This window comes from Ochlerotatus camptorhynchus, unplaced genomic scaffold (genome assembly GCF_037179485.1).
Source record: "Ochlerotatus camptorhynchus isolate MF236.1 unplaced genomic scaffold, CSIRO-AGI_Acam_v1.1 ptg000317l, whole genome shotgun sequence".
In the NCBI taxonomy this organism is placed as follows: Eukaryota; Metazoa; Arthropoda; class Insecta; order Diptera; family Culicidae; genus Ochlerotatus; species Ochlerotatus camptorhynchus.
Window position 1 is genome coordinate 442,073 of NW_027040805.1, and position 13,619 is coordinate 455,691.

At 37.4% G+C, this 13,619-nt stretch overlaps 1 protein-coding gene across 3 annotated transcripts in view; it reads left to right on the forward strand.

Moving 5' to 3' along the window:
• LOC135707757 (pleckstrin homology domain-containing family G member 5) overlaps nt 1-13,619 on the forward strand; it is a 376,532-nt gene that overhangs the window by 351,722 nt on the left and 11,191 nt on the right. For all 3 annotated transcript variants that reach the window (XM_065229640.1, XM_065229641.1, XM_065229639.1), the window contains 4 exons: nt 7,900-8,034; nt 8,132-8,337; nt 8,518-8,638; nt 8,767-9,018. In XM_065229640.1, coding sequence (XP_065085712.1) covers nt 7,900-8,034; nt 8,132-8,337; nt 8,518-8,638; nt 8,767-9,018 — 714 coding nt within the window. The remainder of the gene's footprint in view (nt 1-7,899; nt 8,035-8,131; nt 8,338-8,517; nt 8,639-8,766; nt 9,019-13,619) is intronic.

Here is a 13,619-nt window from a genome sequence, read left to right on the forward strand (position 1 = left end):
TGAGGATGGCTATTTAGATTCTGCGGTGCTCGCGCGAGTGAATGAGTTTTCCCATGCTTGCTCAGCAGGGGCCTATTCCTTCAACCTGGCACTCAAGACTTCACCCAAAAAGTCAATAGCTATCCTAACGGACTCAGCCAACTGTTTTAATGCTCTCGAGTCCAATAGGTCTACAGATCCATGGATCGAATGTGTTAAAGCGGCAGTTCACAACTAAAACGTCACATTTTGCTGGATGCCTGGTCATGCTGGTATTCAAGGAAATATTGCTGCAGACTGTCTAGCGGGTGAAGCTAGAAAAAATCAGCCACATGATATCCCAATACAAGCCATGGACGCAATAAGAGAAGTCCAAAGCGTTATACGTGAACGCTGGTACTAACTCTGGTTCAATGCGTGAGACGTTAGGCTCCGTGATATAAAATCCAACACAATGAAAGGACAGCGCGAACCCCACAGACCAACGGGACATTGAGCTGATCTTTTGTATGTAATTGATGTTAAACATATTCTAGTATCCTTCAGAAAATCAGCTCAATCGGATTTTGGAGAGCCGAAAAAAAGTATAAGGGTCTGTGCCTAGGGGAACGGAAGCTTGACGTAGGACCGCTAGTGGACGGAACAAATTTGAAAATTTAGTTCTTTATTTGATCAATCATCAATTATCTTAACTCTTTCCGTTTTTTATTTGTAAGCGTATCAAATTTGTAGTATTTATTTCAAAGAGAAAGTTGATGAAGAGAATCCAAGGGACTGTCAACTTGAGTATTTTCGATTCATCTACCCGACTTTAAAAGGTGTATTTTGAATTTTTTGTTATTTATGAATTTTTAAGTTTTGTGCATTTTGGTATTAAAGTGTATTCAATTCACCCCTCACAGGATTTCCTTCCGAATTATATGAATGAGGCAGGGACGAAAGTATCGTTTGTGCAGAATATGTAAAAAAGGAGGGACTTCGAGAGATTGAACTCGTGAGAGCTAATTTTCTCACAAATTTGATTTTATTGGCTTTCTGGGGACTAAATATACACCCAAAGCGAATTATTCCCACTTCTCTCAAATTCTACATGGACAATGATAAACACTTCCTACTAGCGTGTTCTGGAAAATGGTCGGACGATGATTAATCTCACCAATACATTCGGGCCTACAATTCCACACCTTATATAGAGACCAGGTTGAGCCTTGATAGCTAGCTGCTTGCGGGAACTGATGATCTTGACAAATGTCCAAATAATACTCTTAACAAAGTTATGGTGGTCCTGAAAAGGACCATTTTGTAGTGATGGTTGAGTAATGCTTAGCTGAGCACGCTGCTTGCAAGCAGCTTTTCGATGTTGTTGTTGTTGTTGTTGTTGAAAGCACTCCTGCTGCTGCTGCTGCTGCTGGACTGGACCCCACCACTTACGGTGATTGAATGAGCACCGTTCAGTGGGACCGCATCGAATTCGATTTTTTAGTGTGTGTTAGGGAATGCGCTGTTTTCAGACATTCGGTGATAATTTTGATCACCATTGCAACAGTTGGACATTTAGTATTTTTCAATAGTGACCTATTGAAAATTAACTAAGTGTTCATTTAAGCAGATTGGTAGATAAATTTCCAATCGTTTGGCTTGCTTAGAATTAAAATCTATCTGCTATTGGTCGAAACCTGACCTCTTTTCGTAATGCTGTGCATTTTAGTTTTTTGAAATTGCGTGGATTCTATAGATCCTGTGAAGATCTAACTAGCCTTGGTGTATGTGTTGGTAGAGGGAAAAATGTAAACTTTGCGGGAGACGATGTCTTTACAGTCGAATCAATTTTGTGAAATATGAAGTAAAACAAATCCTAGCTAGTTATGCATGATGATTTTGTTTGATTGTGTTTATTTGTAAATTCGCCGGGAAATACCAGCTGGCGATTTGTTTTTTATGATAACTCCTTACTTGAAAACAGGCAAAAACTCACAAACAGGCTGCTTTTTCATGGTATACAGTGTGATAATTCAATAATCAATAAATTATCTCAACATTTAGTGGCAAACCATTCATAAATTTTGGTAACATACAAAAAATTCTATAATCCAAATTAAATTTCATATGTAAGCGCCGATTGAAACAATCTTTTCGACGTCACTACAAGGGTTATTGATTAAACGAAAGAAACGAATCGTGCGGAATGAAAGCCGAGGAAAAACTAATTGCACCAATATATTCAGGTCTACAATTCCACACCTTCTATAGAGACCAGGTTGAGCCTTGATAGCTAGCTGCTTGCGGGAACTGATGACCTTGACCAATGTCCAAATAATACACTTTGACAAATTTTTGGTGCCCCTGAAAAGGACCGTTTTGTAGTGATGGTTGAGTAATTCTGAGCTGGGTGTTCAACACGGATGAGGCTGTCGAGCTGTATGTCGTTTGGAGCGAGGGTGACACGCTTGGCATAGATGACCGACCCGCAGCGACTCACGAAGAGCTTCTGATTCCGATCCATAGAATAGCAGTGCAGCTTCTTCCTCCTTTGATGGTTGCTTATGCTCTGCAGCTCGCTGTTTACAGGCAGTCTTTCGTTGTTACTGGAAAACAATTTTCAACGCCACACGCCGAAAGCACTGCTTCTGCTGCTACTAATTTCGACAACCGAACACCACCACACAGTGGTGTTGTTGTTGGAAGCATGTGGTTCTGAGTATGACGATGAGTGTGCAAAATATTACGCAATTCCATCCTTCCTATTCGCACGCGCCCGAGGATCGGAGACGAATGCCACTTCGACTTGTTTCGTCTACTTACTACTCTCTGACGACTGTGCTGGGGAAGCAGCATATGCATGTAGGTAATTGGTGGATTGGTTAGTTAATTCGATGTTTTTGGACAATCTTGGACATTTGCCAGTTTTTCAATAGATTCTTGTTGAAAATCAACATTGTTATCGATGCGTAGCCATCCTTCTGATCGATTGGTGATAAAATTATTGAAATTGAACCAGGGGCAGCTGAGTAATTAACGTTCAAAATCTTTCTTAATTTGTTACATGTTCCATTTTCGGTTTTCAAAAAGTGTACCCCCATATAGAAATCAAAGACGTAGTACTACGTCAAAAGATGTGGGTGTACTATTTGTATTAATGTCATATTGACAATTCTTCAATTTCTAAGGATGACTACGTAAATGCCCACACAAAATTAGTAAAATGGCAGATATTTCACTGAATTGATCTATACGCATCAATTTCATGTGTTTTGTTTTGCAGCATGATAATATTTATTAGAAATTCGAATGTGGCCTCTGGTACGGGTATCCATAATTTTCGAATTAGGTCAATGGCCACAAGCAGAAGATTCGATGTATACGTATCAATATAATAAAGTCAATTGTGGTCTCCATAAACAGAATCCGAAACATCTGATTTAAGTCACAGTTTCGAAAGAAATTAGCAAAATTACATTAAGACCATTTTTTGTGAATTTCAATTGTGCTCTCCGGAACCGGTGTTTGAAACATATGGGTTAGGTCAGAGGCCACTATATTGGCAAGATATTCGAAGAATCGTTTCATACGCATCAATTTGATGTGTTTTGATGTGTCATTTAACCATTCTTACGAGAAAGTTAATTGTGGCCACCGTAACCGGTATCCGGAACATCCGGGCTAGGTCACATGATGCAAGAAACCTTCAAAAGTCTTCAGTAAGGTATTGATTTAACGATGAAGATAAATTTAGATTACATTTTCTAATAGATTTACGATATTTGAAGAGTTACCACCATGCCGGTGCTGTGGCCAAACCTGACTTCATTCGGGATCTGTTGCCAATCACGTCGGCACATTTAATCGAAGTGACGTTTGAGACAAAGTAAACTAGATTGTCCTTTCAGAAAAAAACTTCAATAAGAAATAAAGTACTTTTATAATTTTTTTAAATAATATTTTCGAAGCTCATCCAAAAAGTTAACTTTAATGCAACATAAGAAACGACTTTCAGGACTAAAAAAGGGTTTTCTACAAAAACAATACAAATAATTCAAATAATGTGTGTCCACTAGAGTGATGCAAAATTTGAAATTTTCGCTGCACAGTGCTCAAACGGCTTCAAATCGTGTCCTGATCAGCATCCTTAAATTTGGTACGAAACTAACTTGGCACAAACCATTCGAAGTTTATATGGAAATTACAACAATTACAACAATTATGTGGGATTCATCATCAGAGGATGTTAGTGGAGACCGCATGAACCGAGGATGCGATATACCTAGCTGCGGTCCAATGCAAGAAAATTGGAGACCGAAAAATGTAGAGTGTATTAGTGAGGTAAATTAGTTATGTCGAAAAAAATAGGAATCCGATTGCCGACTGGACTCGAACCAAGAACGCTTCGATTATCAGACCTGTGCTTTCTCCACTGCTCTCTCCATGCCTCTGAATAAAGGGTGTCCACGATGAAATTGCCACACACAAAATTGATTCGCAAAATTCGAGTTTTCATCCGATTGCCATCAAATTTTCAGGGATTGAGAAATAACTATTAAACTTCATTTTACCATTTTACTCGTATTTTATTTACAGTCCATACGCAAATGCCCGCACCTTGGCCTTAACCCCGGCCATAAGATTCTGCACAACCTGTGAATCAACCGTTTTTTGCATGTAAACCCATACTTTCTTCAGTTCCTCGACTGTCTTCACTACCTTAGGTCGTTTAAGAAGGTGCTGCTTCATAATCGCCCAGTACTTCTCGATGGGGCGGAGCTCCGGAGTGTTGGGAGGGTTGAACATTTTCGGCACGAAATTGACCTTATTGTCCGCATACCACTTCAGCACGTCCTTGGAGTAGTGGCATGAGGCCAAATCCGGCCAGAAGATTGTTGGGACGTTGTGGGCCTTCAGGAGAGGAAGCAGCCACTTCTGGAGGCACTCTTTTATGTACACCTGTCCGTTCATCGTGTCCTGGGTCACGAAAGGTGCACTCCGCTTCCCGCACGTGCAGATGGCTTGCCAAACCAGGAATTTCTTCGCAAATTTGGACATCTTCTGAGTGCGGACATGCTCCGGAACGCTGAACTTATCCTTGGCCGTGAAAAACAGGTTGCCGGGGATCTGTTTGAAGTCGGCCTTCACATATGTTTCGTCGTCCATGATGCAGCATTCAACTTTCGTCAGCATGTTGAGGTACAACTTCCTGGCACGGATTTTGGCGGACTTGTTCTGCTTCTCGTCGCGATTAGGGGCCTTTTGTACCTTGAACGTTCGATGCCCAGCCTTAGTTTTGGCCTTCTGGACAAAACTTCGGCTTAGGTGCAGCTTCTTAGCCACATCCCTAACGGAGGCGTTCGGATTTCGGTTGAAGGCCCCAACTACGCGGTTGTGATTTTTGGTGTTGTACGGAATACTTTTTCCTTCACTTCTGGGCTTCCGATCGGTGGTCAACCGTTCCTCGAACCGCTTAATTACTCGCGACACCGTGGAATTCGCGATTCCCAACGTTTTAGCGATGGAACGATGAGAGAGATCCTTGTTCTCGTGATGAATGCGCAAGATTTTATCACGCACGAGCTGTTCTTTTGACTCCATTTCCGCGAGTTTTGATCACAGGACTTTAAAACTTGCAGGATGTAAATAATGCACTATGAACTAAATCCACCCAAATTTTCATTAAATTCTACCCAACGGTTAAAAAGTTAGAGCAATATCATAGTGTGGCAATTTCATCGTGGACACCCTTTATGGTTAGCCTAAAAGCAAACATGAAGCGCTCATTTTCTCGCATACTCGACTTCGTATGCTTTTTCTGCTGGAGAGATTCGAGGCAAGTGTGTGCGTCGTTCTACAATGTTCTACAATGTGCGTCGTTCTACAAGCTTACTGGTATAGTCGAAAGCGTAGATAGGGTTACGGTATGTAATGTGGGTCTAGTCCTTTCATTCGGCCTATCACGCAAATAAATAATTAATTAAGGAATATTACACAAAAAATAAGGAAAATATTGATCACTGATGATTGATAAATGTGTACCACACACAAATCAATTTATATCACAACATTTCAATACATTTTCAGCTCTCGTAAGTAATAAAACTGGTTGAGAATATCACTCTGTTCGGAGTTTTTAGCCGCCATGACTTCTAAGGTTAAGATGGGAAGGTTGCACTGACGATCATCAAATGGCCTGATTATGGCATTTATTGAATGGAATTACCTGATAATACACACTAGACGTAAAACTCACAGTTACTGTTTGAATATTTTATGTTTATTTTAATTGTTTAACAACGTTTTCACAAGTAAATCATGGACCCAACTTTAGGGACACATTTCTTTTCTATGTTCCTAACTTTGGCCCATGAAATTCATTTGACAGCTTATAGCAATAAGAGTAACGTCAACAATGTGGTTTGCATTTGGATGATAAGGAACGAACAGGAAGGGAGATTTTTTCTGCCAAATCTGTATAATGAACATCACAATGTTTTGATTTAGATATTCTGCGGTCGAAAGACGATAAGCGAAATTTTTAATTTTTAATTTTTAACTTGAGTGATTTAATGTAGTTTTCGTAAAATTTTCTCTAAGAAATGTTTTGAGGAATGAAGAGTATTAAGTTAACAGTGATAGTGATAAAAAAAAATACATAAGAAAACGTTACCAAGAGCGTTTTTTTTGAGAATCAAACAGGATAGGACGAAGTTGCATCCATAAATAGACCCAATTTGGGGACAATAGACCGATATTACATACATTTCCCTGGTGAGTTTTTGTCTTAAAAAAAGTAAGTTTTTCAACTTTTTGCGGTTCCTGATAGCAAACGACATGATAAGCATATCTAAGCATACCATTTAGCAGTAGAATATCGTTTGCAGGTAAATTAATTGATGAGTTATGATTAAAAACGTAATCTATGGCTGCATATTAGACCGAGGTTAGGGACGTATACCCTAGAACACGAAATGAAAAAGACAAAAAACCATTACATCGCCTGTAAGGTCAACTTCTAACATTCGCTGCGATGTTCATGAACAGAGGATGATAGGAAACGGAACTAACATTCATTGTAATAGATTTTTGGTTTGCGTGTAGGGGGAAACCAAACTTTTTGTTTATTGTCCTCTAGCCTTTTCCATATTGCTCTGATCAAACGTTGTAAATCTATTCTTATTGAAAATTTTCTCAGCGGTATGTCGTTTTTCAGCCAAATGTGAAATTTAATAGTTTTTTTTTTTAATTTAAGAGATTGATAATCTTATGTCATTATCAAGCAGCTATTTTGTGGGAAACACTGTATTCTGCAGTGTGACGTAGTAACCATGAGTTTTGTGTCCACGTCCATGTTGCCTTCTGAGCAGTTGCTTGAGCATAATCAAAAGACACCAGTGAATTGAATCATTAATAACTTTTCCTCATATTTTAGCGAAGAAAAGTTGTAGCTAAGAAAATTTCTTACAAAACTATTTTATTTTTTAAGCAGATTTAATTGTTAGATGATGGTATGAACAAAATATTTGAATTTCCATTAAAATGTCCATATAAATTTCAAATGGCTTGTACCAAGTTATTCTCTTACCAAATTAATTCAAATCTTTGGGAGGCTAACCTGAACCCGATTTGGAATTGTTGAGGCACTGTGAAGCAAAAATTTCAAATTTTGAATCATGTTAGTTCAGTTCGCTACTAATGTGTTTTATTTCAATTTCTGAAAGTTCAAAAATACTATTCAATGTTTGAATTTTTGTTGATGATTTTGTGGATGATTTCGTGGAGCCTATTTTTAGCTAGGACAACCTATATCAATAAAATACACACATTGAATTTGATGCACTAACATCTATGCTCTTCGTTCTCACCTGACCAATAGCAAACATCTCTTGTGCTCAATTACATTATCGCATCCTTTGCTTACAATCATGTCTTCCACAGTTATTTTTAGCATGCTTAGAGGATATCCAATCGCACAACATCCTAACCGATGTTGATCAGAACAAATTGTTTTCCAACATACGCGATATTTGCGAGTCGAACCTGAAATTTTGGACGAAGTACCTGTATCCGATGGTGAGTGTAATCTAATTTAATGCGGTGATTTACCCACCCTTTAACGTTGGCTTCTATTTCTTTTTCTTTTTCCTTTCTTCATTGAATAACTGAACAGGTTAAAGATAGCGTGGAAACCAAAGATCCAATGAGCGTGTATAAATTCAAGGACGGTTTTATGGAGTTCTCTACTATCTTTACCCCTTATACCAAGTACTGTGCCGAGCAGAGTACATGCCAGTATTACTGCAAAGAACTGTACCAGAATAACTCGCTCTTTATGTCCTACTGTGCCTGGTGTGAGTCGCAGAAAATGTGCAACCGGTAGGTGGGTCTTTCTCAACCGTCACGGGCTCCTGGTGTCTTCCTAGGGCTTTCCTAACTACCACTAATCCATCATACGGCTAATTGATTTTGGGGTTGTTTGGGTGGGTCGATTTGTTTGATGTTGACCGATGTATTTTATTTTCTTCCTTCCACTCTATCCCGACCCGATCCAATCAGCCTTCGACTTGCTGACATCCTGGTCCGGCCAATGCAAAGGTTAACCAAGTATGGTTTGTTGCTGGCAGCCATCAAAAAGCATATTACCGATGAGAACGAAGGTGAAGCGATTGACGAGATGGTGAGTGTTTTTATGGGCAATATCCCATCATCATACGGTGTGGGCACAATTGCGGAAGCGATGTTTAACTGGTAGCGCATAACTAAAATGACTTTTCCTTCTTGACATTCATTAATTTTACCGCATAGATCCACTCGGTGGAAGTGTTTGTAGCCGGTGTCAACAATCATCTAACTACCCGTCAGGAAAACGAGCGACTAAAAGGCATCAACGCTCGTATTGAATCGTATGACGTGGTGGATTCAAACAACGAAAACTTAGACAAAATGGTCAGACAATACAGTTCGATGTTTGACTTGTGTTTACCCATGCAAGGATCCACCGAGGGACGGAAGCTTTTCCTGGAGGGAGATCTCAAATTCAAGGACAGTCTTGGCAAGGTATGTATAATGGAAGCACATGCATATTTACATGAGTGTCAGCACTGACTTATCGACGTGAAACTTAACTCTTAAAGGCCGGCGCACAATAGATACGTTTTCGGGTTTTTTTTACAGATAATGCATGGGCTAGCTGTCAAAAAACCTGAAATCGTATCTATTGTGCGCCGGCCTTTACTCTTGTTCGAAAATCTATTATGGCGGGTTCAAATTTGAAGTGATCTTATTTATCAAAACAATAGAATTGTTTGACCTGATATATATGATTTCTCCGGAATTGAACAGACACAAATCGCATAATAACTTATGCACACGTAGTCATGGTTAAGCTAAATGTTTTGCGTGAACAGATGTCGGTTTGTCAGTGGTATAACCTATTTCAACTTTCGGGACCACCTTGGATTTATTTTCAGAACATGTTTCTCATATCTTTGTTGGCAGACATGATTGTAGTAACATTGTACTTCTTTAATCTAATACCACAATCGACGTACTAGATTAAAAGAGTAAAATACTAGTACAATCATGTTTGTCGATTGTATCACGTCGTCTCATCCTTACACATAAGAAGGACTCCATATATTGATCAAAATTTCCAAAATGCAATTGAAGGTGTTTTGCAGTGTATTACTATTGTACATATTTTAAGGTTGTTCTACAATTTTTGTATCCATATTTTAAAACATTCCAAAAGTTTTCATTTTGCATGAGCTATCCTAAAAAAAATTAAAAAAAAATTAAGTTTGATTGCAATAAATGTGTATCATTGCCAATAACAAACAATAAAACAAAGTTTCATGCAAATCGGATAAGATTAAGTTTTTCGATTCGTCATTTGGAGCGGATTTTTTTTCCTTGATTTGTGTTCCGTCGATCTTATTTATCTTATTATTATTGCTGAGCACCAATGCTTCCGACGCCAGGGAGGCAGTTCCAACACCTGAACCCTGTCTATCGACCCATCAATCCATAGACCAGGGACCAACACGGCTTTACTTCCCTTCCGAAGGAAGGCATGATCAGAGATTTTATTCCTCAGAAAATCCCAGCGGCGCCGACTGGGATTGAACCCAGGCCTTTTGGTGTGAGAGGCAATCACGCTTAACACTACACCACCGGCGCCACTTCTTGGAGTGGAATTGCTCATTCCTACATTTAATTCCAAACTGACCGTGACCACTACAGGCTTGTTGGTGATTGTCATAGCAACCACATTTTTTTTCAGCATTTGGACAACTAGAACCAAAGTTGGAGCGATATAAGTAAAGTTTAAATGCTTCCATAGTAATCCCCGTACAATTTTGAAACGATTTGCAGTCCTCTAAACCAACATATTTACCAATTTATGCAAAGACTCATATTTTGCAAGGTTGCAAATACTCATTTCAGCTAAAATAATGTTTTTCGGAATAATAAAACCAAAAGATGGTATGATGACATGTTTTACTTGTAGCTTGCAAGAAGAGATTACACAGTATGCGTTTGAAACATAAAACCTGTAAATTTTGCTTTCTATGAGTCACAATCAACGAACTGCTGATCGCTGAGTGAGTGAATGAGTGAGTGAGTGAGTGTGTGAAAAATCACTGATTGTGACTCTCATGAAGTGAAATAAACAGGTTTAATATGTCAAACACATTCTTTGCAACCTCTTCTTGTTTCACTCGCCAATCCAAACCAATCATCATAGCATCTAATTATTTCATAATTAAAACAAAACATTGTGTTAGCTTAACTGAGTATTTGCAACCTTGATATTTTGGGGTTATGAATAAAATTGGAGGGCCGAAGCACCCAAGTACATAGTGGTCTAGAATGGGAATTCAGCAGAAAAGTGCTTCGACAAAAATATTCCTTACAGCCTCATTTTGGTGTCAATTAATACTAGGGTGGTTCTTATTATCATTGAAATCAAAAAATAACATTGACATTCTTCGGCAAAGTGGTAAGGTAAATGACGGCTGGTTGCCGAAAACAATCAATGGGTGCCGACCTACTTACTAGGTTTTTTTTTCTCAAAATGTGGCTGATTTAGAGTTAGCGATAATAGAACAGCTGGTTAACACGCAGTTTAAATGGAAAGGTTGCCGAAGACAAAGAGGCTGCCGACAATAGTCACACTCACCTGAGAAGTTTGGAGCATTGTAAAAACGTTTCAAACAGTTTTGGACCATTCTATCGATTGGAAGAATGGGGGGTGAAAAGTAACCTCCTTGACCCCCTGAATGCGCTGCTACTGCAAAAAAGGTTATGGTGCCTTGTAGTCCGTTCATATTTAGGCAGACATGCCAAATTTCAGTCCGATACTGTCTTTAGTTTTGTTTTGACAGCTGATTGTTGTTGACGTTTTTGGCATCATGTTGAGTATGGATTCAAACGATTTTCGTTCTCTCGTAAAACATTATTTTTTGAGAGGCACAACGGCGAAGGCAAGCACAAAATAAATGTAAACAAACAAATCCTTCATTTGGGTGCGTGGCGATGAGAATGTTCTAATAGAAGCGCGGACGCTGCTTAAATTGACGAAAATACGTAAATTCCCCTAGCACAGCTAATTCCAAGCAACTTTGAGTATTTCTTGATTAAGATTAAGAGCAGTTTTCTTATATTGGTATAGGGTGTTTCTAAAAACAGAGTTTTGCTCAATTTTTTAATTTCATGTGTCGCAGCAAAGTTGTCTTCAGATAGCTATTAAAACTATTGAAGACGAAATTATTCCCGAAATTATTGAAGTTTTTCTTATAAAAATATGCTCTCTTTTAATGTTAATATCTCAGGATGGGGCACATATTAAAAATATCCTTTAACGACATTTAAAAGTGCTCATATCATTCTATATAATAAAAAAAATATATTTTAATAATAACATTTTGTTTTAAATTTTATTTTTTAACATCTATAGAATCAATTGGATACATTTCTTAAATAAAACAGGGTATAACTTTTATACAAGCACAGATACAGACGATGTTTTATAACAAAATATGCGTCACACGAAGCCTGGCATGAAGCTTCAAATGTCTCTCGAAGATGATCTACATGAAAAAAAAATAATTAAAATAGTTACACACAAACTATGATTTTCAAAGAGTCACCCTAAAGACATATTTAGACAAATGTCCTAATACTTTTCTTTTAAGATTTAGACGTTTGGTGTCTTCGGTGAAGTCTTGTGGTACTTGTCAACATTAAGGAGTTCCTCAAATTGACTGATATTTAAAAACAATCTTTCTTATTTTTGAACATGAGTTATGTCAATTCTAAGCAACTTTGCTCCTAAACATTTTGTCTATCTCTTTAAGTTCTCATTTTAGAGCAATATTGCAGAACTGAATTGTGGTGTTTCTTAAAATTTTGTTTTTTTTTTAGCTAGTCCATCTCTTTTCACTCAAATTTCTCATGATTAAAAATTAACGAACCTTATAGATTTTATAGAAGTTAAAGAGTTAAAGGTTGTGTCCAAAGTACGACCGCATTATTGACGTAGGACAATGAGATTATTTTCGATGCTCCATTCAATAATTTATTGATAACAAAATTAATAGTTCAGAAATTTAACTGCAATTTGAACAATTCATCACTCAAATTAATTAAATTGGGCGGTTTTTGAATTAATCCTAAAATTAAGATTCAATTTTTGAAATAAAAAAAAATTCCAAAATTAGGTTTCAAACATGTTTACCCAACTTTCGGAAACTTACTAATGTTAATCATGGCAAAACATTTTTCAAAAGTCAAAATGCACCTGACATTACAAATCTTAATGTTTCAGAACTATGACAGACAATTGCAACTTATTTAAGTTAACTTTACTTAATTTTATCTTTACCTGTACTCAATTAAAAATCTTTAAAAATTACTGTTATTGAACAAATGGAATGTCAATTTGATTGTTTCATTGTTGCATATTGAACTCCAAATAAAATGGATCAAATTCCATATAAGGACTGTATCGAAAATAAGTTGTAAACTAATATTTCTTTCCAAATCCATGAAAAAATAGAATGCAAAAAGGTTCTTCAATTCTTAATTCTTAAGAAGTTAACTTCCTAAAACCAAATAAAAACACATTCTTTTAAGTACTTTTATGATCTTTGGATTTTGGACAGTGTGACAAAACAGGTATTTCAGCACTCATTACTGAAAAGTTTCACTTTTAACACTGTTTTGAATAACATAATGGCTTACTTTTCATAACTAAAATAAAAGTGTCGAAAAGTACTACTTTTGAGCTTCTAGTGCCGAAAAGTTCTACTTTTCGGCACTCTTTTGAGTGCAAACAATTTTGCATTCAACTCGTTGCAAAATTCGAAGCCTCGTTGTATAATCTACGACTTGTGGTGAAAAAATCTCCATTTTTCATCTTGTTGCATAAATAGCTATTCCGCACTGTTTGTACATATAGAACTACATTTTTTAAAGCTGTTTCATGATATCCGTTGGTTTAGCATCATTGTAAAAGACTGTGAAGAAAATGCGTTTTGAATATTTCTTAGATTTCAGTAAAAATAAATACACTGAAAATGAAACGAACTCAGAGAGTGAGTCACTTTTACTCAGTTGTGAGTCACTTTTACTCATTCGTTTGGCGAAATTTCTCA